The sequence below is a fragment of the Aspergillus alliaceus genome, assembly GCF_009176365.1.
Source record: "Aspergillus alliaceus strain CBS 536.65 unplaced genomic scaffold BDW43scaffold_9, whole genome shotgun sequence".
In the NCBI taxonomy this organism is placed as follows: Eukaryota; Fungi; Ascomycota; class Eurotiomycetes; order Eurotiales; family Aspergillaceae; genus Aspergillus; species Aspergillus alliaceus.
The window spans coordinates 92,598-116,773 of record NW_022474692.1 but is presented as its reverse complement, the minus strand read 5'-3'; the positions used below and the strand labels follow the sequence as shown (position 1 = coordinate 116,773).

At 47.0% G+C, this 24,176-nt stretch overlaps 8 protein-coding genes across 8 annotated transcripts; 3 read left to right on the top strand and 5 right to left on the bottom strand.

The window, feature by feature from the left end:
- Positions 1-1,117: 1,117 nt before the first annotated feature.
- BDW43DRAFT_308414 (putative chromatin remodeling complex subunit (Chd3)) lies at positions 1,118-5,601 on the bottom strand (the record flags this gene model as incomplete). Its single annotated transcript, XM_032046501.1, has 3 exons — positions 1,118-1,632; positions 1,689-5,262; positions 5,332-5,601. The coding sequence occupies 3 exons, from the start codon at positions 5,599-5,601 to the stop codon at positions 1,118-1,120; spliced, it is 4,359 nt and encodes a 1,452-aa protein (XP_031902983.1).
- A 309-nt stretch (positions 5,602-5,910) lies between these two features.
- BDW43DRAFT_249397 (RNA methyltransferase) lies at positions 5,911-7,639 on the top strand. Its single transcript, XM_032039780.1, has one exon. The coding sequence runs from the start codon at positions 6,084-6,086 to the stop codon at positions 7,557-7,559; it is 1,476 nt and encodes a 491-aa protein (XP_031902982.1). The 5' UTR covers positions 5,911-6,083; the 3' UTR covers positions 7,560-7,639.
- Position 7,640: 1 nt separating this feature from the next.
- Positions 7,641-9,305, bottom strand: BDW43DRAFT_249396 (aspartic peptidase domain-containing protein). Its single transcript, XM_032039779.1, has 3 exons — positions 8,752-9,305; positions 7,836-8,699; positions 7,641-7,774 (listed from the first exon to the last, which is right to left on the bottom strand). Exons 1-3 carry the CDS (start codon positions 9,091-9,093, stop codon positions 7,718-7,720), a joined length of 1,263 nt encoding a protein of 420 aa, XP_031902981.1. The 5' UTR covers positions 9,094-9,305; the 3' UTR covers positions 7,641-7,717.
- A 450-nt stretch (positions 9,306-9,755) lies between these two features.
- Positions 9,756-13,413, bottom strand: BDW43DRAFT_308411 (putative SNF2 family helicase/ATPase; the record flags this gene model as incomplete). Its single annotated transcript, XM_032046500.1, has 5 exons — positions 9,756-9,869; positions 9,927-12,893; positions 12,958-13,101; positions 13,161-13,187; positions 13,300-13,413. 5 exons carry the CDS (start codon positions 13,411-13,413, stop codon positions 9,756-9,758), a joined length of 3,366 nt encoding a protein of 1,121 aa, XP_031902980.1.
- Positions 13,414-13,755: 342 nt separating this feature from the next.
- BDW43DRAFT_267672 (uncharacterized protein) lies at positions 13,756-15,241 on the top strand. The gene has a single exon (XM_032041020.1). It carries the CDS (start codon positions 14,114-14,116, stop codon positions 14,894-14,896), a length of 783 nt encoding a protein of 260 aa, XP_031902979.1. The 5' UTR covers positions 13,756-14,113; the 3' UTR covers positions 14,897-15,241.
- Positions 15,242-15,251: 10 nt separating this feature from the next.
- Positions 15,252-15,786, bottom strand: BDW43DRAFT_267671 (uncharacterized protein). The gene is made up of 2 exons (XM_032041019.1): positions 15,577-15,786; positions 15,252-15,491 (listed from the first exon to the last, which is right to left on the bottom strand). Exons 1-2 carry the CDS (start codon positions 15,686-15,688, stop codon positions 15,310-15,312), a joined length of 294 nt encoding a protein of 97 aa, XP_031902978.1. The 5' UTR covers positions 15,689-15,786; the 3' UTR covers positions 15,252-15,309.
- A 156-nt stretch (positions 15,787-15,942) lies between these two features.
- On the top strand, positions 15,943-18,056 carry BDW43DRAFT_267669 (putative AP-3 adaptor complex subunit mu). The gene is made up of 3 exons (XM_032041018.1): positions 15,943-16,002; positions 16,067-16,486; positions 16,585-18,056. The coding sequence occupies exons 1-3, from the start codon at positions 15,959-15,961 to the stop codon at positions 17,942-17,944; spliced, it is 1,824 nt and encodes a 607-aa protein (XP_031902977.1). The 5' UTR covers positions 15,943-15,958; the 3' UTR covers positions 17,945-18,056.
- A 64-nt stretch (positions 18,057-18,120) lies between these two features.
- BDW43DRAFT_267666 (hexadecenal dehydrogenase) lies at positions 18,121-20,860 on the bottom strand. Its single transcript, XM_032041017.1, has 4 exons — positions 20,306-20,860; positions 20,002-20,232; positions 19,115-19,914; positions 18,121-19,026 (listed from the first exon to the last, which is right to left on the bottom strand). The coding sequence occupies exons 1-4, from the start codon at positions 20,449-20,451 to the stop codon at positions 18,659-18,661; spliced, it is 1,545 nt and encodes a 514-aa protein (XP_031902976.1). The 5' UTR covers positions 20,452-20,860; the 3' UTR covers positions 18,121-18,658.
- Between the last annotated feature and the right edge of the window lie 3,316 nt (positions 20,861-24,176).

Below are 24,176 nucleotides of genomic sequence, written 5' to 3'. Positions count from 1 at the left end.
AACAAAGCAAGAAAGCAGATAAAGGAGAAAAAAAGAAATTCACACAAGGTTCTAAAGCGCAAAGAGCAAAAAGGAAAATGTCCTAAATGTATAAGAAAAGTAGACTAGAGCCCAATGCCGCCAGTGTTTGTCCGATAATGTTGGTCAGTACAACCGTCTGCCCGGATGGCTGCAGCTTCAGAGGCGCATGTTTTCATTGCCCGTCTCCCGCTTCTTGCAGAAAACACCCAGCCAGTTATTTTAGGGACAGTGAATTGTTTTGTTATCTTTCTCCAATGTCCCTGTCTTTTGAATCCATTTCCTCTTGGGTTCTTGTCTTCACGACAAATTGTCTGGAATTAGAACTCGTCCCCGACGGAAGACTTTGAACTGACCGGATCTTGAAGGTCACATTGACGAGGGAGTATACACGCTGAGTCTAGTACTGATTAACCATCCTCACGGCTCCGTTAGTATCCTAAATACTGACCTATATACAGACTGTCTCCCTGAAGTCAGTGGTTCGTCGCATAACGGAATACGACGATGGTATACACCCTTCAAACGACATTTGTCGTGTGTCTGTGCCTATTCCGCAAGACAAGGGAGGGGGGGAGGAGGGTGCAAACGGACTGGAAGGACTCATCGTCCTTTAATCTCGTGGGTGGTAGTGTGGTGTTGGCTGTCATGGTTGAAATGATGGAAGAGGCAACGACAGGTTCTCGACCAACAATCCACGACATGTGACCCCCATCGCTTTTTTAATGGGAACTAATTATCCTTTTCGAATCCTTAATCATAGTGAGTCACTTCGTGCGACACTGGTCATGCGATTTGGTATGTATGGTACATTTCTTGCCTTTTCGTTGTGGCCAAGATCATTCTCACTACCAGGTAAATAGTAATTCAGGAAAAAAATTTAATTCACCAATAATATGACCGCCAAATGCACCTGCACAGCCATTGAAAAGGTAAGAGAATGGGGTTCTGTTCGTTTAAAATAAGAGAAACCAGAAAAGGAGTAGGAAACGAACAAGGCCAGAGAAGCGTCTTTAGTACAAACCTGTTCCTTGTTCATTCACATTCCTTGCGATTCGTGACTACGTATTAAAGACATCAAAACCCTGCCTCCCGGCCCTCACAACCTCTGACTGTAGAGGTTGTCGAAGTTCGTTCCCACTTCAGAGGGCTGTGCGTTCCCATTTGTCAAGTCGACTACCAAGGATGATGTGGCAATGGTGGTAGAAGCGGTGGGAGTCGCACTAGGTGTACCATGAGTTGCCGTGAGACTCCCTGTAGCCTTATTGGCCTGCCTCCTCTTACGCTGTGCAAGGTCGCCACGAATGCCGGTCAAATATTTTTTCGCTTGAAGGACGAGACCAGGATCCTCAGTACTTCGCTTCAGAGCGTCCAGCATCCTGGCGACTTGGGTGTCCGATTGTAAATGTGGACAGGTGCGGGAGAATCCGAAATGCGCAAGTCCGCACAGACCGCAATGCTCCACGCCGGCTAGTTTCAAACGACAGGAGCCGATCGGGTGATTCTGGTTGCAAGCTAAACACGACGGACGGCTCTCCATGTGGCCATCCATGCCTCCCGTGCTCAACGCGATGTCGGTGTCGGTTATGGGATTGACACGTTCGAAGGGGCGTACTGCATCTTCTGTTAGTAATCATCTATGCTATGAAATCATATATCTTAAAACGAACTACCTTTCTTTTTCTTCGGAGTCCGTTCGATCTCGTCAGGGCCAAGCTCGGGAGAACTATCAGACTCAGATTCCACGGCTTCATCTCCCCTAAACTCGGCATCGCTTTCGGCGTCTCGCTGACGAACTGATTTCGTGGGCGATAGTTCCGCAGTGACAGCATTTGAATAGTCAACTGTCATCCGTTTTCTCTTTCCCCGACCAAGGTTTTCGGCTTTTCTGGCTTCTTCAGCAGCCGCTTCTTCGCGTTCCCTGAGAATCTTCTCCCAAACAGCACCGTTGTCTGATATAGTGTCCTCTGTGTCTTGTAGTTCACCTAAGTTTTGGTTATCATTTGCCCAGACTCGAGCGAAACTAAACTGGGTTTCGGGGGCATTCTCGTCGGAAGGCGACGCCTGCTCTGCTTGACTCCGGTCAAGAAGCTTATCGACAGATGCGGAATCATATCTAATGTCCCCAGAGTCGTCATCCTGAAACAACGCTTGAGCTCCATGTCGGAGAATAGATTCCAGGTCCTTTCCGTCGTCTTCTTCCGCGACCATTCGGTCAATTAGTACATGATCTAGCACCATCTTCTTCTTACCAATCTGCATGATTTTCTCTTCAGCGCTGCCCCGAGTCATTAGTTGAAACACAAGCACCTTATTCTTCTGTCCTATCCGATGAGCACGAGACAATGCTTGCATGTCTTGGTGAGGGTTGAAATCCGGGTCCATAATAATGACGGTATCTGCAGTGGCGAGATTAATGCCAACACCACCTGATCTGGTAGAAAGCAGGAAGGCGAAGTATGGCGAGTCCTGGGCGTTGTATTGATCAATCATTTTCTGCTTTTCCAAAGATGTCATTCTCCCATCGAGGCGGCGATGCAAAAGTCCCAGTCCATCAAGAAAATCCTCAACAATATCCAAATTGTCAAGGAATTGACTAAAGATCAAGACCCTATGGCCGCGCTCCTTGAGCTTTGGCAGCATTATGTCCAAGAGCTGGAGTTTACCAGCCGCCTCAACCAAATGTCTGTGTGATGCTGCAGCATTGGCTGTCCGCTCTTCAATAGCCCTACTATAAATGAATGGGTGGCATAGACATTTCCGTAGCTGCATCAGAATATTGTTCAGGTTCTGCCGTTCGGCTTGTTTAAGACCGTAGTTGTCCTCGGGTCGCTGGAAGATGGCCTTGATCAATTGTGGGTTCTTCGCCAGGATGGACTTGTATAACTTTTTTTGGACCAGAGACATGGAGACCGGAACAATGATCTGGACAATTGGAGGAAGAAAAGTGAGCACCTGGGCCTTTGTACGGCGTAGGAAAAAAGGCCGAATCACGTTGTGTAGTTCAGGGATATTTTCTTTTGATAGAATTCCATATTCGTTCTCCATAGCTTCCGCGTTCTTCGTTGGGTCGCAAAATTGGAGAAGGTTGAATAGCTCCCTAGTATTGTTTTGCAGAGGTGTACCTGTCAATAGAAGTTTGAAAGGGAATTGAATTCGCGAGAGTGATTCATATAACTGGCTTTTGTCATTCTTCAAACGCTGCCCTTCATCAACGACCAAGCCAGCCCAGGGTATTTTAGCAAGGACCCTTCGAGAAGCATCGTCGACCATGGTTTCATAGGAAGTCACAACAACATGGCACCTGAGGTCATTGCTCCCTTCAGTGAACATCTCATGTTTTTGTGCCAGTTGACGCGCGAATGAGGATCCATAGTATGTGACAACCCGGATAGATGGAACCCATGCTTTGATTTCCTTTCGCCAATTCGGACATGTCGAGTTTGGTACTACAACAAGGAATGGCCAGCATTTGTGGTATTGTATCAAAGTCGCAAACAGGCCAATCACTTGAATGGTCTTCCCAAGGCCCATTTCATCAGCAAGGATAGCATTCTGCTGTTTGAACCACATGTAATAGAGCCAACTCAATCCATCCTTCTGATAATCCATTAACTCACCCCCTGTCATTGACTCAGGTTGTGTGTCTTTGACTATGCTTGTCTTGAAGTTTTGTTTCCTGACTTGCTCAAGGTGCTTTCTGAGAGACTTTTGGTCTGGCATATGAGTGTAGTCGCGCTTTACCCAGTCCTCGTACGCAGCTTTAAAATCGGCCCACCTCTCGGCATTATTAGGTTCAGGGGGCGAATCCCATACTGCGTCTTCATATGTAAGACCCTTAAACTTTATGTAGGCTTTCGACACCTTATCCACCCGTGACATATCTGTTTCGATATTCCGCCCATCCGAGCTATCATCATTACCATCGTCTGCGTACTGAACGTCGAAAATAATATCAGTTCGAAGGAACTCCTCTGGTATCGCCTCCTCCGTGGTCATATGAGGGTTTAAATTTTTGTTCGTTTTGAAAAAAGCCCGTCGCATAGATGGGTTCACAACTCCCCACACCCAACTGCCAGGCATCCAAGTGGTATGATTATAAGACATTGTCTTCCATTTTATCAGGTATTCTTTATCGACTTCCTCCATGATATCGGCGCTGTGCCTAGTGACATATGTCTTGAGGTCTTTTGGCCGCCAGGCGACCATTGCACCGATCTCTCCAGGGGCCGAAGAACAATCTTGACAATGGCCTGTCGCTTCGTAGTCTGGGGAGACATGCTCGGAATGAAAAGCCCTATGGCATGCAGTACAGCGATAGAGTAGGTTGGCGATATTATTTATGCGAGCCATATCCACACTGGTGATAGGATCTTTACCACCATTTTCCTGTCGAAGTTGTTGCTCCTGCTTTGGAGTTAAGCGTTCCCTTAGCGGGTTTGACATCTGCCCTTTGCGATTACATACAGTACAACTGCCTTGGTGTGGGCAAACAGGGTCTTTAGCATGCGCGACACCCAGACAGCGACGGCATTGAAGAACAAAGATGTCATCCGAAACCTTAGTTACAAGATGTTCGCGTGTCGCTCGAGGACCCAGGCAAGCTTGATGATAAACACTCGTACATCCCTGGCAGAAGACAAGAGGGCCTTTTGCAGGATCATCTCCACTGCGGTAGCAAACATCGCAATTTACGTTATGAAGCTTCCGAAATGGGTCATCGAATGGTACCTTGTGAAAGATTTCCTTTGCTCCAAAGAACTTTTGCGTCTTAGCGACACCTTCAAACTCAGAAATGTCCTCTTCGTATCTCTCCCTAAGACTTTTCCGAATTGTCTTCCGTTGTCGGGTTGAAAATCGCGAGCCCCTGGACCCTAGAGTGTAGTTGCTTTCCATATCGGAGCCTTTCAAGCGTGTCTCGTTTTGTCTGCGTCTGCTAAGGCGTTTCTTCTTAGTAGTTGCCACAGATGAGAGAATAACATCATCACTCGATGGAGATTCAGAACGAGGTTCATCACCCTCACTGCTCATACGGCTAAAGAACCCCGTGAATTGAGTATTCCTAGCACGAGTAGAGCGTCGCCGTCTCCCCGAGTCAGACAATGCATTTCCCTTTTTCTCGCTGAACAAGGTCTCCATTTCGGACGGGGATTGCGATGAGCTTTCGTAGGCTTGTCCTGTATTCTGAAAATGTGTGAGGGCTTCAGGTCCGTTACTAAGGCTCTTGAGCTTCGCAGATGACATCTATATAGAAGCAAATACTAGTAAACAAGTATCCAAATGGAGACGATGTGAGGGAAGTATAGCACTCACCATTTCCGTTTCTCCACTTCGCAGTCTAACTAAATAGGAAGGTTTATTGGTTGTATCTGTTGCCTTACTAATGATGCAGCGAACTTGAAAATGTCCAGGGAGAAATTCATATTCATCAATATTAGAGATAGTGGGAATCTCTATCGCCAGCTGAGATTTGGACGGTTCTGGTGAGCCTTCAGGAATTTGTTTATGAGGCTTGCGGTGGAATTGCGCTAGGATATCTGAGGCAAGATCCTCATTCAATTGAGTTGCTATTTCTTCATCCATCTTGGTATTTCGCACACTGCGAAACTCTATACAAGTTCACATAGCACACCGATAAAGGAGAGTAAGGGTAATTAAAGATTGAAAGACCGTTGGTTAATGGGACATGAATGATAAAACACCAGAGAAGGGTTTACGAGGAGGATTAATTAAGTTGTCATAAGTGTCATTATGAAAGAACACAAAATGAAGAAAAGAAGATAACAAAAGAGAGTTATGAGTGAATCAATCAATCGCTAACACGAGGATTCTTTAATATTCCCAACTGCGTAATATTGCATCCAAAACGCGACGCGTGACGACCCGGGTCAAGGATAATCCGCTTATCTTATCGGACCTTGATCAGCTCCGCCGTAAGAAAAACAGAAAACCATCAGTAGTGAAAATGCCAAAAGTCATGCATGCCCAACCGCGATAGCTTCATCCCCGGAGCAAGGATTTTTTCATTTCTATCAATTTATTTCTCGTTTCTTTGATCAGCTGCAATGTCTCGTCGGTCGCTGTTGAGTCCATTACACACCTATATGCGCTTATCTATAGCACCTTTTGTTCCCTTGAATCATGTGAGACGTGCTTCACTCAACTCGGCCATTGGTCGTGGCATCCGCAAGACCCAGGGTTTAGAGGGCTCCCCTTCATCGCGAAATTCGTTTGACTCTGACTATGAACGGCCTCAAAGGCAAAGAAGGGAGTCAAAGCCGTACAGAACGGAGAAGAGCCAACGCGGAGAAAGGGTTGAGGGTGACTTTGACGAAGATGAGTTTATTAGGACAGGGAACTTCCGTGCGTTGCCTCGTGAGCATCAACGCTTCCAGAACAATAGGAAGCCCATGAGGAATGGAAATATGGGGCGTAATGATCGTGAGATTCGTGACAGACCTCATGAAAAGCGCCTCCCTCGCCGAACAGAGACACCGAAACACCACCGTGCTACAGAGAAAGTACCAGAGCGGATCAAGGAGAACGTCCAAGTCCCAGATTCAATTCCATACACGACACCTGCATCAGAATTCGTTTATGGAACCAGCGCGGTGGAGGCTGCCATGCGCTGCGGCAGACGTCGCTTATACAAACTGTATCTGTACCAGGCTGCCGGTGAAGAACTGAACTCTTCTAAGGTTGCCCTGCGCAAACTTGCTCTTTCGAAAAATATCAAAGTTAAGATGGCCTTCGCAGGATGGGATCGTCTTTTTGATAAAATGAGTTCTAGTCGGCCTCATAATGGTTGCATCCTGGAAGCGTCTCCTTTGCCTAGGTTGCCTGTGAGGAGCTTGAGGAGCGTTTCATCTGTGGAAGAGGACTGTTTCAGTGTGGAACTGGGCGTTCAGTCAAGAGAAGAAGCATTGGTGAATAGCACAAATGACCGCATTAAGATTAATCATTGGCAACAAAGAAGAAGATACCCCGTCGTTTTGTTACTGGACGGGATTGTGGACCCTGGAAACCTGGGTGCCATCATTCGCTCCGCATATTACCTTGGAGTCGATGCTATTGTTTTCGCTGGTCGAAACTCGGCCCCTCTGTCTCCTGTGACAATCAAAGCCTCGGCTGGAGCGGCCGAAAACATGACTCTTCTCGAAGTGAGCAATGAAGTAGATTTCATCCAGCGGTCGAAGGCCAATGGATGGAGATTCTACGCCGCAGATGCCCCAGGCCCAGCTTCCACATATGTGGACAACCTTTCTGCTGTGGATGGTAAAGATGGGGACCATAGTGGCAACCAATCGCCTTGCGTTATCATGATGGGAAGCGAGGGATCCGGATTGAGTCGTCACATCAAATCGCATGCGGACTCTATCGTGAGTATCCCTGGGGCTAGACTCGGCACGCCCCTTGGTGTCGAAGCTGATCCTTCCAGAGTGGACAGTCTCAACGTGAGTGTGGCTGCGGCGCTGTTGATGGAAATGTTTCTGCGAGTACCACTTGCGGTGGCCGGTGTGCCTCTAAAGAAATCTAGGTGAGCCTGGAACAGAAGGAAGATCTATAAAGTATTTGTAAATATATCACTTGTACATTAGCATAATCCAACCCTATATACAAACCCAAGTATCTCCATTTACATCACTAGAATAGAACCAAATCATCATGATACTTCATTTAAATCCTAAAATGTTTGACTCTATTCTTCAGTTCTCGCCTGTATGACACTGAATTGAAGAGAACCAATGTCAAATATCTATGTCATTTCTCTCGTTAGACAAAGAAACGACAAGTCTTTGGTGAAATGGAAAACTCACCGCATATATCCCTTCCAAAAATGTTCTACCAAGAACGTCAAATTCTAACGACCCACGGCTCTGAACACCCCCGTACACGTAGCCAGGCCTAGCTTCCGCAAATAATAGACTTTCCTTTAGTATTGCGAAGGATTTCTCCCCTACTGCTAATTGAATGGCGGGAAGCTTTTCCGCATCTATGCCAGTCGGGATGAGAAAACCTTGGCTTTCACGATCATAGAGTGTGCCTGGAATAGAATCGTAAATGGCCTGGCATGTTTGATCATCAAGTAGAGTCAGCGCTGCGTCAGTATCGACAACGGCCTTATTCTTGGATCGAGTCCTGGCCTCTCCAGCAATTGTTGCAGAAGCGGAATCAAACATCCAGTAACCTCGACTGTTGTCGATAGGCGTGCGGTGAATATCATGGCCACAATAACCTACGGCGTTCTGATCAATATAGCCAACCGTACAGAACGGTTGCTTCAGGCCAGAATCACCCCAAGATCCGAGCTTTGCCGTGAAAAGTTTTGCAGAAGGTTCGAGGTCGCCGCTAGTAAGCAGGCGCTCAGCTAGAGACTTCACATCCTGCCCAGTACTACTGGTGTCCCCAAATCCAAGCCCCAGAACCCCATCTGCTGAAGACTGTGTGAATGCTTGGGATATGGTTTTCGCAAGCTGAACGGGCTGTGTTTTGATGGCCACCCCTCCAATGGTAATATTATCTATACCGATGGTACCAGATACTGAGGAGTTGTCTATAGAGGATATTTTCCATGATGACTCCTCAGAAGCTTTGAATGTGTTTGATTTTTCAGCGTCGAAAGTATGGTTCCTCTCCCTGCCTTGAGGAAGTGCATCAGCAGGAAGCTCACTCGATTGCACCTGCTAGCGTCAGTATAGTATTTTCTTCATGAATATACAGGGCCTATCATACCCACATATCAGGAGATGCTGTATCCAAGATCAAGTTCAAAGACTGAGCTGGGGTCCCCATGCTAACCGGCGTGAAAAACGGGGCATCATTCTGAATATCATCTGGCTCAACTTGTTGCATCTCGTTTTCCGACAATCGTTTTTTAATTACGTCGTGAAAGCGAACTCGACCACCGATAGGTTTAGTAGTGAAGGGACGGCCAGTCTGATAAAACGCTCGACCGATAGAATAGGGACCATCTTTAGTGGGGTGCAAGCGGTATTTGCGCATCAAATGAACATAGGACTTGATTCCCGATCTGCGGTAGTTTGGATTCTCAACAAGAACGATCTTGAATGCCATGATTGCGTCTGTTTATATAAACCTGGGTGCACATCTAGTAGAGCGAAGAGGAAGATGGAATGATAATGAGTTCCAAGGTAGCCATCACTACTGTCCTTAGTTTCAGCGTATCCACTGCTACGTAGTGGTTATCTGCGAATTCAGCTGATTCTGGGCACATACCTTGGACGCTAAAGATCTACAGTTACAGTGAGGGACCGTCGCTCCAATGAAATTCAGCACACGGCAACATAGAGGGGTTACAATAAATTGTGGCACAACAAAAGCTGCCTAATATAGATAGTAAGATAAATATCGCAGTGACGACGTCACATGTCCCTGCCAGCAAGGCAGTGATTTCTCCCGTCATATGATACTCAAGTGATGTGCTTCCTTTCCTGCCGAGGAGGTTAAGTTATCTGATACGAAAACTCCACTTCGGAAAGCATTCTACTTAATTGATGGCTTTTGTATACATTCCAGATCAAATAGTTATTGTATTACACAGAAAGATAGAACAAGACCCGTGAAACATCAATAATGGCATCTATGAGCCAACGCCAGACCGACTTATATCGAAAAAGAACCAAACCCCTTTGCACGGCCAATTACCTTCCCAAACACTCTGCAGAATGGTCATAACAATATTGAGCTGTTCAAACAACTATCGAGTACACTAAGATTTACTTCTTGCGACTTTTTGCCTTGGATGCCGTGTTGGATGAGACGCTGGCTGCCCGCGATGTGGATGTAGAATTCGCTTTGGTGCTGCCTTTGACAGCTTTGACCTGCTTATTCTATGAAACCATACTCGTTAGTTGAATACTCGAAGAGATTGATAGGACTTAACTTACCACCGCGCCGCCTTTGTTCTTCTTTTTAACAGGGGCTCCGTCGTCGTCGTTCTCAGCATCCTCATCGTCTCGATCACGCCCACGGCCCTTGCCAGACTCCCCATTAGTCTTCACATCAGCAACTTCAAACTCCTTCGCAACGGTGTTCAATAAGGTAGTACAACGGCGGCCAATTTCGACAGGTGTCCGGCTAAGGAAAAACCAATCGAACCGGAAGAGTGGAGACTCGCGGATTTCATCCCGGATTTTCTCGTACAGGCCCTCACCGTCGACTCCATACCTGTCCAGCATCACGAGTAAGAATCGATCTTCTTCTTCGGTATACACCTTCTTGTTAGTCGTAGACACAGTGTAATTGATCTTGAGTTGCTGAAGCGGAACGCGATACATCTCCATCTTCTTGCGAAGCATCTTTCGCTGGTGGTTCATCTTCCGCAGTTTCTCTTCTCCTTGTTCAATGACGCGGAGATACTTCGGGTAGTCTTGAATCTCAGTGTATCGCTTCCAGAAGACTTTAGCGTACTCCTCAACTTCGTCCGGCTCTTTGCTATCCACTTCAGTAGCGATCCCGACGTAATCAGTACGCCCAAATTTGGCCGACCCATTAATGAATTGTTGGAAATCACGGCGGTTCCAAGTAGAGAAGCCTTCTTCCGACATCTCCGCCTTCTGCGCTTGCTCTTTCTCCGTCAATGGCACGGCATTATCGATTTCTTGCTGCTCTAAATCGCGCTCGGCTTCGCGCTCGCTAAGTTCCTCATCGGGTCCGTCGGGAAGTGGAACCTTATAGCCGATTTCCTTGTGGAAATAGGCGGTCTCTTTCTCCTGTAGTTCTTGGAGGCCTGGAGGGAAGAATTGCCAATCGTGAACAGCGATCTGCTTAGGTGCCCGAGGCACTTTCGGTTTGGGATCGGCCGTCCTTCCACCAGTAGCTAACGCCTGGCGGTAGTACTTGTCTATAGAATAGAACTGCTCCTTCCGCTCACGTTTCGCCGGATTGATCCAATTGAGACCAATGTCCTTCTTGCGATCCGTGAAATCCTTTCCATTCCATTCGTATGCGCTTTCAGAGCTAAACTTTTGTAAGTCATCGATACCAAGCTTCTCATATTTCTTGCTTAATTCTGCGGTTCGCTCCTCGCCTTTACGTAAAATGGCGTCGATATCGTCATCCGAGATTTGTTTGTCGGCATTCAAGGATGAATTCGAGGTTTCATTGCTGAAAACGTTGGCAGCTCCATGTTGAATCATACCAAGCAATTCCTCCTTTGACGCGGCATTTTTCGTCTGTTGCTGTGCTCGACCTTGTTGGATGACAAGCTGATCTAATCGCAGCTTTTGGGCCGCACGTTCCAAGACCTTCTCCTCAATTGCATTCTCTGTTACAAATCTGAATACGACCACTTGTTTCGTCTGCCCAATACGATGAGCACGGTCCATGGCCTGCAGATCAGCTTGAGGGTTCCAATCGCTGTCGTACAAGACAACGATATCTGCAGTTGTCAAGTTGATACCGAGACCTCCCGCCCTAGTGGTGAGCAAGAAGACAAATTTCTCCGACCCCGGCTTGTTGTACTCATCAATTGCAGCGATACGATCCTCGTGGGCTGTCGTGCCGTCAATACGGCAATAATTGTATTCCCTGAAGACACAGTAGTCTTCCAAGATATCAAGCACACGACTCATTTGGGAGAAAATAAGAACGCGACTTCCCTGTTGCTGCATACGTTTTAAGAGTTTGTCCAGAATGGACATCTTGCCAGCATTATAAACAAGGTGCTCGTCCGTTGTGTAAGGAGGGCCAGGCTCGGCTCCTTCAAAAAGATAGGGGTGGTTGCAACATTTACGAAGTTGCATAACAATGTTCAATAATCGGGTCTTAGATTCGCGCTTTCCAGCTGCACCATTGACGGCATCAATGTCCTTTTCAAGAATCTTTTGGTACCATTTGACCTGCATTTCAGACATAGGCACATAAAGATTGACTTCCTTCTTGGGCAGCAAGCTCTTTTCTACGTCGCTCTTAACACGACGGAGTAGGAAGGGTCGCAGCACTCGATGAAGTTGCTGGACAACGGTGTCCTGATCAGAGTCTTGACCAGAAAACCATTGATCGAAGGCCTCCGAATCACCGAAAACATCTGGTAAAAGGAAGTTTAGAAGAGCCCATAGTTCATGCAGATTATTCTGCAGCGGGGTACCGGTAATTAGCAACCGATTACGAGAATGAAAGACACGGATGATCTGTGCGAGCGAGGATTCTTCGTTCTTGATTCGATGAGCTTCATCAATGATGATGTATTCCCAGGCAAACTTCTTAAGGTGTGATTTCTCCCGAAGGACCATTTCGTAACTCGTAATGCACACGTCGAAGTTCTCATCAAGAAGCTGTTCGTTAATTAGCCTATGGCGCTCTTCTTTGTCTCCTTGAAGAACAAGGACATTGACTTCGGGGGTCCACTTGTGAAATTCACGTTTCCAATTATCAAGTGTGGATTTGGGCACTGCGACGAGGTGAGGTCCTGTAATATCGCAAACATGTCTAAGGTACCCAAGGAAAGAGATGGTTTGAAGGGTTTTACCCAATCCCATTTCATCCGCAAGGATACCTGAAATACCATTCTCATGCAGAGAAACAAGCCAGTTCAATCCAGCAATTTGATAATCACGCATTTCTCCCTTGACGAAGGGTGGGGATTCACGGAAAACGGTGCGGGTCTCGCCACCGCTTCTCTCATCTTTCAATAGCTCTGCGTCTTCCTCTTGTTCCGTCCTGCGACGCCTATCACCACCCGCACCACCTGAACGCGATGACCCTTTCTTGGCATTTGCCTCTTCCTCGGCATTTTGCCGATCGATTTCCGCCATTATCTCTTTGATCCGTGGATTAGGGTTAGTTTCAATAAAATGGCGAAACAGATCAGTAAGCCCGAGAAGGTAACGGAATCTCCGAATTGAATCATCTTCCTATATTAGATAGACATAAGTAACCATAGCGGGGATAGGTGAGATGATAGGTGATCTGTCATACCTTTGACTCGTCCAGACGACCGTGCTTTTTGCCCAGGATGCTCTTTCTTAAATGGAATGCCTCAGACCTTTTCCTTCGGCCATCGACTGGGATTGTGTCGCCTGCAACACTGCTTGCTGTGGTGTTTGGGTTTGTATCTGAATCCTGATTCGCGCTGGTTAGCCTGCGTGCTGTCAACGGTGGGTAAATCGTGCAGAATATACCGTGTAGTCCGGAGTGTCCTGGTAGCCCTGTACAAAATAGCAATCAGCAGGGAGTCCCTAGGCCATACGGTTTGCTGTTTCTGAACGCGCGCAAGCTAGAGCTTCTGCGAAAAACAAGTAGCTAGGTTCTGTCACCCACCGTCATTTGCGCGTCGTCCACAGGTACTGATGTGACAGGTTCCTCATGAGCATCAGTCATAGGCGTATCTACCTGAGAGGGTGTTTCTGAATTCGGGGCGAACGAAGGCGCCATGTTCGTGCTCAGCGCACTAAGCGCAAGTCACCTTTGTTTTGTATATAGAGCCGAACACGCCTTATAAGCCCTCCGGAAGTAGGACAGGGATTAATCGGGTGAAGAGAATAGAAAAATGATTGCCCACCGTGTCAAGATCGGATGGGGCGGGATGAGGCTAATGAAAGGACTGGTTCCCAGCATGCAACAAGGAACGGGAATTGAACAATACAGGTTGATGAAGGACGAAAGAAGTAGTCGTCAGTCGCGCCGGGATGGCAAATGGAATTTCGTCGGAGAAGGGCGGCCATTCTACGCGCTTATTGGACAGGAGACGCGAAGACTAGGCTTAGTCAAAAATGAGTCAGCAGTTTGCGGAAGAGATGTTTCCCCGCGGTGGGTCACGTTACCGGGACAAAAGCAAAGAAACATCACCTGCACAACTAATCATCACTGATCATCGTCACCAGGTTTCCTTGTTTACTCTCAACCTAATCCTTCTTACCACCTTCCTGATTTCTCCGTGGGGTGTGACTCTGTTTCATTGTTTCATTGGTCTTGTTTCCTTCTTTCCATCTCTATATCAGTGCTGAATTCGCTGGTATCATCTTTTTAGGGAGCACGGGTCACTTCGCCCCTCTTAGTGGCGCCGAATACATATTGCTTTGCGATTAAGGAAAAATACTTCAGCACAGCGGCTTGATTTGCAGCACATTTTACTATGGACTCCATGAGGTCGCTGAACACATCGCTACCTAGCTCAACCCCTCGTCCTCAACCCCCCGAGCAACTTTTACAATCATTCAAAGCGGCTGCATTGTCCGTTACCAATCTTTATAAGAATGCAGTCTACGAGCAGGCACAGGCAAAACAGGCAGGCTACCAAGAAGCAATTGAGGATCTACTACAGTTTTTAGATAAGGAGAGCCTCGGCCTCACTGGCGGAGAAGGATCAAAAATTCGACAATGGGCAGCTGAAAGGTGTGATGGAACCGGCACCCCTAGTGATGACGATGAACCTGAGAAGCAACCTCGAAGCACCAGCCCTGTTACTACACGCAAGGAACAGCCCAAGACAGATAGCGTTCGACCACCACCCAAGTCGACGTCGCCTGACGAGTCAGTTTCTGCACAGCAGCAGCCACCCGTTCCCAACGCTCAAGTCACCGACACCAATACCCTCGATAGACCCGCCATCTTTACTTTCTCTGCTGGACCCTCGTTTCCGCCTTGCCAAGAACCTGATGTAGACATGCAATCCTCCGACAGTTCGACAGCCTCATCTCAGGATAATTCACCCGTGAGTGTATCTGTTCTTCCTCGAACCTCTCGACAACAAGCCCGGCACAACAATTTTTCACGGACGAACCCTCGAGCATCTACACGGGAGCCCTCGGCCCCTCCGGGGTCTAAACGAAAGTTTACAGTGCCTGATTTCTTCGACATATCAGGATTAGGGAATAGGGATATGTTTGGAGGCGGCAAACGCGGCCGTTTCACCTAGAGAATTTAGTATCGACGATTGGACGAACCTAATATTCTTATGGTAACGCAGCGTTTGATTGATATTCTTGAATTCACGGTGCATTTGGAGGGAGTATCGCATGTGGTCTTCTTTCGGCCACTACTTGTTGTCATCATATTCCAGCCTTTTCTCTTCATTGGCTTCCTGTTTTGTTATAACGGCTAAACATATAGAGGTTATCAGATCTGGTGATACCCGGTGGAGCAGCTCTTGTGATGCTTATTTCGTATAGTTATTCTTTTGTTCTTCATCGTTCTTTCTACTTCGTTAATATGCATATATGACGACCACCCCAGGCGAACATTTCTATCTTCTAGTTGTTCTAATCCAACTCTAAACTTCGAAGCGGAGTATTTTATATTAAGGCTACTATACATACACACATACACATCTCAATTAAATGCCCTGTAAATTCCCATTCCCACCAGTGTCGCGGAGATAGTCGCAATACCTAACCTCCGCGAGCCCATTTTGTATTTTGTGGCGCTCTGCATGACTGCGCGCTCCTGCTTCTGCAGATTGCTCATGCCCGTATAGTAGCTATACACGCCGAGACCAATAAACGCGGCGGAGCCTGAATGCATCGTATAAATGTGTCAGACGATATCCCACTAGCTCGTTTTGTACTCATTTATATTGGAAAGCTGGAGGAAACTGACCGGTGGCTCTGCACGCTAAACAGTCGTCAAATTTATCTTCTGCCAGTAGGCGTTTGGCCTCTTTGGACTCGACGTCCCAGGCCTGGCCGTTATTCTCCGAGGTTGAAGTCATCGGAAATGGTTTGTTGAATATCAGATGTAGTAAAATAGTTAGTGCGGGTATTTGCACAGTTCCGTAGAATATGTCCAGTGTACCACTGCCCAAGTAAAACAGCTGAATCAATAACTTGAAACAAGACGATTTCTAGCGATAGGAATCGCATTGATTAAATCCACAAGGCGGCGATTGGCGGCAGAATCCGGGGACATCTTAACGATGTCATGAGCGCTATTCATATCGTTGTTTCTCCCCACCGATAGAGCACCCGGACAAATCGGCATAATGAGCGGGGAGATTGATGCGCTGTATATCTACGACGAGCATAAGTATATCTTATTTCCCGATTGACTTTTTTTCTGGCTATCAAGTAAGAGCTGACTTTCTGGCCAGCAATCCTCTTGTAGAGCAGATCTATCGCTCCCGTCCGCCCTCCGCAGCTACCATCTTACCCCTCTACACGTCGCATCCAGCTCCGCGGCCGTCCCTCCTCTACATCCCTAATGCTACGCCACCAGTAACTGTCTTCTCGGTTGTCCAGTCGAATTTGCTGTTTCTGGCCCTTTCCGAAGTTGATACGGAGCCGCTCGTTGCGCTAGAGTTCCTACATCGCGTAGTGGACATACTTGAGGAATTCGTCGGAGCACCATTAATCTCGCATAAAATACAGGCAAATTATGAAGTGGTCGCACAGTTGCTCAATGAGATGTGCGATGCGGGCATCGTGTGCAATACAGAGCTAAATGCGCTCCAGGAAGTTGTGGAGATGCCGGGGTGGATGGGGAAGTTGCTGGGTGGTGTCGGGCTCTCTGGGTTAGTCTCTCATATCCTGTTCACTTGGATACTATGGAAGAGGCTTGTCATGCATGGCCACCTATGTATCGGTTGCTAACATTTTCGCCTTTGAAAAGTTCTTCTACGCCAATTCTAGGGGCCCCAAATACACTCAAACGGTCAATATCGGCCAATACCGCGGCTCAGGGACCTGCGATACCTTGGAGAAGACCTGGAGTACGGCACACCTCTAACGAACTATATGTCGACATTATCGAATCACTTTCGGTCACAATGGCACCATCAGGTCGGTTACTCTCTGCCTTGGTGTCCGGCACTATCGCTTTCACGGCCAAGATATCCGGTGTTCCTGAATTATTACTCTCCCTGACGGCTCCTGGCGGTCAGCAGGCCATTGGGCGAAAGCTTGAGCTACCCGTATTCCATCCTTGCGTACGACTGGCTAAATGGCGAGAGCGACCTGGAGAACTGAGCTTCATACCCCCAGACGGGCGATTTATTCTTGCGGGGTATGAGGTAGACCTTTTACCCATTGACCCGAGTCTTGATGAACCACCGAGTCATATGGAGAAGCTCTTTTTGCCTGCCATTGTAGATATTCGTAAATCCCTCGGCCCAACTGGTTCCGAATTCGAAGTCCGGCTGATCCTCAACACAAACTTCCCGGGGTATTCATCCTTAAACCGGCCAGGAGGACGAGGCGGATCCGGCACGTCGACGCCGTCATTTCTTGGAGGCGGGAACTCCTCGGGCCCTGTCTTAGAAGATGTCCTGGTTACGATACCAATCCCGAATTCAGTCCGAAATATCACAGACTTGCAAGCCAGCCGCGGTGATGCCCTGTTCTCTCCTGGAAACAATGTTCTGGAATGGCGAGTTCCGACCAAAGACGCCGGCACTGTCTCGGGCACCGCAACCCTCCGTTGCACCGTATCCGGATATCCAACCGGCGACGACGACTTCGATGAAGATTTTGAAGACGTCGATCCAGATGCAAACCTCCTCCAGGGCTACTACGACGCCTCGGCTTCAACATCCTACCAAAACCCCGAAGGAGAGACAACAAAGCGGAAAACCAAGAAGAAGAAAAAGAAGAAGGTCAAGAAGATCTCTCGCACCGCCATGGCACATGTAGATCCACAACAGGAAATGACCCCTGAGCAATCACAACCACAACCCCCGACACCCCCTCAGCCATCCCCTTCACCCCAACAACAACCAACCTCAACCGACGACTCCTCCAACTCAATCTTCCACACTTCACAGCGCAAAACCAAAACCCAGTTAAATGCAACTCTCATGCCTAATTCTGCCTCTGTATCATTCTCAGTCAGAGGCTGGCTTCCATCGGGAATTAAAGTGGACAGTTTGAACATTGATCCCCGCCGAAGTCGTGGCTTGGGCGAGACGGTGAAGCCCTACAAAGGAGTGAAGTATCTATGTGTTAGTCGAAAAGGTGTGGAGAGGAGATGTTGATATATATCATTTTACCTTTTTGAATTTTTTATCTTCTTTCATCCCTGCTCTGTTTGGCTACATGGATGACAATTTACCAAGGATTTCATATAGATGATAAGCATTCTTCATTTGCCTGATACGAATAATGTTACTTTATATACATTTCAACTAGAATAGCTAGAACTTAGATCTCATCGAAGGTGAAAGCAACTCGTAGATTAACACACTACCTAGCTAGCTTGAAGATCCTTGATAATCCCAATCATACAATAAATACATGTTCATCTTTTCCAGTCCAAGAAGATAGTAGATAACACTAGCCAACCAAGAAGTTATATATTCAATTCAATGTTATTAGATCAGATTAAAGCTTCGAAGCTCGGCGCTCGAGAACCTGGAGCACGAGATAGGCCACTATTAAAAATAGCTTGTGAGTAAGTCCATCATAAATGGGAGAATATTAAGCCAATAGTGTAGCTGGGTATAAAATGAACAAAATGGTATCTCAGACGAAAAAGATGATAGAAAGGAAATCGGACAAATGGAAGAACCAAGTTTTCCAGAATCCAAAAGGGGGGTGGGTTTGGGTATCGGCCGGGATCATTCTCGGTCTGGCGAGGTAATGATAATAAGAATTAAGGCGTTTTTAAAGGTCGGGGCGGTGTATCAAGGGGGAAAAGAAGGAAGGGGCAGGAATATCTGTCGAGTATTCCGAAGAACCAGACGAAATTGTCACTTACCAGCAGCAACGACGACAGCCCTGCCAGCACCAGCCTTTGCAGTACCTCCGCCAAGAGTGAGAATATAACGTAGCCAGCCGAATCGGATCTTGTTTCCATTGCGATCGAAATCGGGTGCAAGCGTGCTAGTTGCCTTGAACTTGCTCAGTTTGCCTGCGTATGGCGGGTAGCGGATCGAGAGGATAGATTCGAGCCAGCTGGGGGAGCTAGTAATGGGACGACGATGAACGAACACGTCGAAGCTGGCCTTTCCACGGTAGGCGCCGTAACCACTTTCACCGACACCGCCGAATGGAAGGGTAGGGATGTGCAAAGCAGCATCATTCACGGAGACACCCCCAGAGCGAGTAGTGGCGAGAACTAGAAAATTGTCAGATAATTTCGTACGGCTAATTCCATGGTATATCCTTCTAGCAATAACGGGGAGATAAAGGGTGCGGAAACTTACTCTTTTCAGTATCTGCCTTGGATCCAAACGGGTAGAGACCTAGAGGGGTGGCCTGAATTCCATTGGCGATATTGACTGCCTCTTCGAGGTTCTCCACGGGCAAGATAGGAATCAAAGGACCGAAGCTTTCCTGCACCAGCATTGAATCATCGACAGAGTCCACCAAAACCAGGGTTGGTTCAATAAAGAGCTCCTTTTCGTCCATTGTACCTCCCATCACGATCTTACCCTTAGTATGATCGAGCATCGACTTGATGCGATGGAATGCGCCCTCATTAATAATACGAGAATAGTCTGGCGATGCTTTCGCTCCCTGAGGATAGAACTCCTTATAGGCCTTCTTGAACTCCTCCACAACAGCAGGGACAAGTTCCTTGTCAACCAGCAGGTAGTTTTGTGAGGTACAGATTTGGCCAGCATTTACCAATTTACCCCATAGAAGTCTCCGCGCAACAAGTCTCGGATTGGCGTTCTTGGTTATGATGGCCGGGTTGATACCACCCAATTCCAGCACAACCGGGGTCAGATGAGGAGCAGCTGCTTTGGCAATAATACGGCCAACAGTGGCCCCGCCGGTAAAGAAGATTTTATCGAATCGTTCAGCGAGCAAAGCTTGAGTCTCGGGGACCCCTCCTTGAATAACAGTGTAGCAGGACGGATCGAGAGATGCTTCCACAATTCGCTGGAGGACCACAGCACAGTTGGGAGCATTTTCGCTAGGCTTGATCACAACAGTATTACCAGCTGCAATAGCACCGATGACCGGGCCGAGTGTCAATTGGAAGGGGAAATTGAAAGCACTGTTTAAGGGAATCTATTAGTATGCTTTCGCAAGTTCCGGGCCGCCGCCTTGGGAGGTTCCATTCAAAGGGACGGGGTGTACTCACCCAATAACCAAAACACAGCCCAGTGGATCCTTTCGGATCTTGGGGCTCATAAATTTAAAGGTAAGATCGATATCCTCGGCCTTTTCATCCTGGGCCCATTTGCGCAAGTTTCGAGTCACAAACACGATGTCATTCTGCAACCACCCGCTCTCGGCAATCTCGGTTTCGAAGCGAGGTTTATTCAAGTCTAAGGCCGAAGCAGCAGCGATCTCTTGCTCATGATCCTTGAGACTGCAAAATCAAAACAGGTGTGTCAGTCATACTGTGCATCGTGGGATTCAATGCTAGGGGAGTGCGGACATACGCCCAGTAGAGCTTCCGGAGCTGGACCAACCGAAACTCAAGGTCGCGGGTCTTATGCTCCAAAAAGGTCTTGCGAAGCGTAGACACGCGACCCTGAATATGCTCAATAGGAGTATACTGGAGAGGGGGGATACTCGAAGCGACCATGGTGGCAATTGTTGGGGGACTGGAAAGGGAGAATATCGTTGGACAATGCGGAGACGGGTAGGTATCTATGGGCTGATCAGGTGTTATTGCTTGCCCTTGATTGTCTATGTCTAGAACAACGCCAACCAAAGAGAAAGAGTGAACTATATCAATGACAGTCAACCAGAATAGATATATGATTTATCAGGTAGGTCGACTAATTAAAATAAGAACAAGGTCACCTAAGCAGCCACATGATCGTCTTCCCCTCATCGGCAGGGAGTTGAACCGCGGTATTCCCCCCTTCAGTGCATCAAGATCGGAGGAGCAGTTCCTCACCTTTCATCAGTAACGACTAATTTTGGTATCTGGAAACCTGAATGTTACGTATGGCTAGGACTGTATTGGAATTTGTAAATTTGCAGGGTTTACAAATTTCTGATAAGGTTAGTAAAACTTTCGGGGCAAAAAAAAGGGGGGTCCATGGGCGGGGTGATGCAAGCTGTCAACCAACACTGGAAATGTGGGGTGTTAAGTATATGTACCGTACCCTTAAAACCCTATGATATATGTAGTACTGAGGAAAATCAGCCCCAAACTACTACACCCTAGAGAACACGATGTTCTTTGGTCGGGATGATGACGCCAGGGATGGCTTTAATTCTAACACGCCTATCTCGGCCGTATTGCACTCAACGGTGTTCCCATAGTTCACTGTCGCTTCAGCAACCACTGGATAACCCTATGTACATATATCCCTTGCTATCAATGAGTTGTCAATCAGGGTCGGCCTTTGCTCAGCTTGCTCACGTTGTCGCTGCTCTTCTTCCAGGCGTTGGCGTAACTTCTTTATCTTCCGCGTTTAGCTGTATGTGCTTTCTTTGTTACCGGCGACAATAGGCTTGCTTTGCTCCCTGAACAACACCTCCATCACCCCATTCAGCCTCAATACATAGTCGCTAAGGCTAGCTGACAGTAAGACACTCCCGAGTGGAGTGCCAGCCATGGCAATAACGGCGACCGCACACCGTAACGGTGATGACGCGGCAGACTTCAGTGACTTTGTGGGCAATGAAGAGAAGAAACTTGACCTCGAAGAGGTTATCGAGCCCTTGACTAAGTATAGTATAACGGTAACTCCGCATGTCTTCTATCCCATTCGTGTCGGAGAAGTGCTCAATGAGAGATACCTGATAGACCGTAAAATCGGCTCTGGCGGCTTCTCCAATGTCTGGATGTCCCACGATCTTCATGATAAGAAGGATGTGGCTCTTAAAACTTTATGACTTTGAGAGAATGGGGAGAAAGTGAACTCCGCGTGCAGGACAAAATTTTTCAGGATGTGCAGGATACCTCCCATCTCGTGACATATCAGGCAACCTTTCTACTCCCTGGAAACAAGTGCCATCATAGAGTTCTAATGCTCCCTTGTTGGTCCCATGCCTTTGCATTGCTACCTTGAGAAATATGATCATGGCCACTAGCATGTCTGCTGCCCGTTAATTGCTAGAGGCGCTGGAAAGATTACATAAAGTTGGAATTGTACACCTCGAGAGCGAATTTTATCTCGCACTCTTTCCCGTTGGTCCGCATTCTAATGGATATTTGACAGATTTGAATGAGAGGAACTGTATGTGGTGGATGTTTCCATTTCCCACTGGAATGCTAAATATGAGGCACTCGGGAGGTTACTTAAGCAAATTATACCATTTTTCGACCTTTGGAAGCAGGGAGAGCTGGTTCGTCCATATTTAATATTCCTGAAAGCTTGCGCACAGGGGAATTCTACCTCGGTGACTTCGGTCTGGTGATGGAAATTGGAGACACCATGGCTGAACACGGCCTCTCGCCTATGCAATTTTGCTCCCCAGATCGACTTCATAGGAAAAACCCAAGCTTTGCCTGCACTATGTGGAGTTATATGATCATCTTCGCTGAGCTCCGCCTTGGCTATCAGCCTTTCCCTACCTGGACTAAGGGTGGAATAAATGCTGGTATTACCCAATGTGTGGTTCCGCTTCCTGAGCAGTGTGAGGGCCATTACATTTACCCTGGAGGCCTTGATTCCTGGATCAGCATAAAACGCCCGATCCAAATCATGACCTTGCATCAACAATTTCATACTTTCGTCCCGAAGCTGATCCAATTGAGCGAGAATATACGCATTCCATTATGTCTAGAGTCTTCAGTTACTGCCCAGAGAAACGTCTGACCACAACACAGCTTCTACAGGATTCTTCATCCCGAGCTATCATGGACAAAATATGGTTGTTAATGTTGTTCCTTCTTTACCTACATTACGTTTCCGACTTCTCTTTACTTTGCCCCTGGGGGATTTATACTTTATAGGTCAAGAATTCAAAAAGCGGCTGGCTTCACTGTAATCACAATTCATCCAATGGTGGTGGGTGTACAGTGGAAGCACAGAGTTGTACAAAAGTTTTAGTTTATAAACCTTGGCTGGATAATTTCCTCTCTAAGCGTTAACTAACAGGGTTAGCTATAAACTCTCCAATTTGACTTAATTTTAACCGCAGGTGTTAAGTTAATTCTACTGTTCAAAAAAGCTAAGATGCTAGAAATTTACTATTTAAAAGAATGTATGAAAACCAGTAATGCGAAAATTTGAAAAAACAAAATCGGGGAGATTTAGCATTCCCACGCGGCATGGCACTATCGTCCCATCCCTCGGGCTTTCTAAGTTTGCGACCAGCCAATGACCTCCCCCGCTACTTTTCCAGGTCACAACTGTTGTTCTCTTTTGGCAGGGATCGACACCGACTTGCCATGCGATCAACGGAGCCTCGCAAGCAGTTCTCCATTGGGTGTCCTCCAAATCTCCGAAGTACTTCTTACTCCCGTACATTTCTTGACAACAACTACTTTCTAGAATCAATTGGACTCCCCCCTTTTTTGTGAATTGGGCCTAGCCAAACGTCGCTGTGGGTTCTCCGAGAGCGTTGGTTGAACGATCACTGGTACCTAAAAGATAGCTATATCATAGATTCATAAGCCACCAAGGCCCTCAATTCAATGTCAATACAGGATATTGTATAGTACCTAAATAGCTTATACTTTCCCCTTTCACCCTTTGTAGACCACCACTAGTTACTAGGATTGCTTTAGCTGCTATATACAAATTAGATTTCGTCTCCCATGGTCACCATGCTTGGCTTGCTATCTTCCCCCGGTCTATGTACTCCGTCTGGTCTACCGTGGAGATATATGCTATCCTAGACTAACGAACCTTGAACCTTATCACCTGGTCTTTATACATGTCTGAGTTACTAGAATTGGTCGAAGTTCTCTAGTCGTAGGATATATGCCAGTCTAGTAACTAGCGGGACTTGCGTCTATGCTTAAACGTATAGGTAGAACCTCTTGATTGGGTGGTTATAATAACATCCTACTTCTTTCTTCGCTCAGAATGGTTATACCTCGGTAAGAAAATGGTCTATAAGTTTTTATTGAGTATCAACTTAATTTTGACGGCTGTTTCTACAGACTGTGATATCTTTCATTGTTGGATATGTCTACTACATACAGTATTACTACTATAAGAAAGTACAGAACTATACTCTTGAAATCGGGCTACAAGAATTTATTAGAGTTACAAGAGCTCCCTGGAGGAACTGCAAATTTTCATGGGTGTATAGAACAGAACGTGAAGAAATAATATGGGCGGAACCGTGATCTCCCTAGGAGAGGGCCAGTTTCACTGATGGGCACCAGATCATACCGGGCCG

Excerpts from the sequence above, each read along its gene's own strand:
- BDW43DRAFT_267669 (XM_032041018.1), top strand. The coding sequence starts at position 15,959 with ATGAGCGGGGAGATTGATGCGCTGTATATCTACGACGAGCATAA. Across the intron at positions 16,003-16,066 it reads TATATCTACGACGAGCATAA|CAATCCTCTTGTAGAGCAGA; the intron begins GTATATCTTATT and ends CTTTCTGGCCAG. Across the intron at positions 16,487-16,584 it reads GGTGGTGTCGGGCTCTCTGG|TTCTTCTACGCCAATTCTAG; the intron begins GTTAGTCTCTCA and ends GCCTTTGAAAAG.
- BDW43DRAFT_249397 (XM_032039780.1), top strand. The coding sequence starts at position 6,084 with ATGTCTCGTCGGTCGCTGTTGAGTCCATTACACACCTATATGCGCTTA.
- BDW43DRAFT_267672 (XM_032041020.1), top strand. The coding sequence starts at position 14,114 with ATGGACTCCATGAGGTCGCTGAACACATCGCTACCTAGCTCAACCCCT.
- BDW43DRAFT_249396 (XM_032039779.1), bottom strand. The coding sequence starts at position 9,093 with ATGGCATTCAAGATCGTTCTTGTTGAGAATCCAAACTACCGCAGATCG. Across the intron at positions 8,700-8,751 it reads CAGCATCTCCTGATATGTGG|GTGCAATCGAGTGAGCTTCC; the intron begins GTATGATAGGCC and ends TGACGCTAGCAG. Across the intron at positions 7,775-7,835 it reads TTTTGGAAGGGATATATGCG|ATATTTGACATTGGTTCTCT; the intron begins GTGAGTTTTCCA and ends GAAATGACATAG.
- BDW43DRAFT_267666 (XM_032041017.1), bottom strand. The coding sequence starts at position 20,451 with ATGGTCGCTTCGAGTATCCCCCCTCTCCAGTATACTCCTATTGAGCAT. Across the intron at positions 20,233-20,305 it reads CTCCGGAAGCTCTACTGGGC|TCTCAAGGATCATGAGCAAG; the intron begins GTATGTCCGCAC and ends TTGATTTTGCAG. Across the intron at positions 19,027-19,114 it reads CAAGGCAGATACTGAAAAGA|TTCTCGCCACTACTCGCTCT; the intron begins GTAAGTTTCCGC and ends ACAATTTTCTAG.
- BDW43DRAFT_267671 (XM_032041019.1), bottom strand. The coding sequence starts at position 15,688 with ATGACTTCAACCTCGGAGAATAACGGCCAGGCCTGGGACGTCGAGTCC. Across the intron at positions 15,492-15,576 it reads TTTAGCGTGCAGAGCCACCG|GCTCCGCCGCGTTTATTGGT; the intron begins GTCAGTTTCCTC and ends CGATGCATTCAG.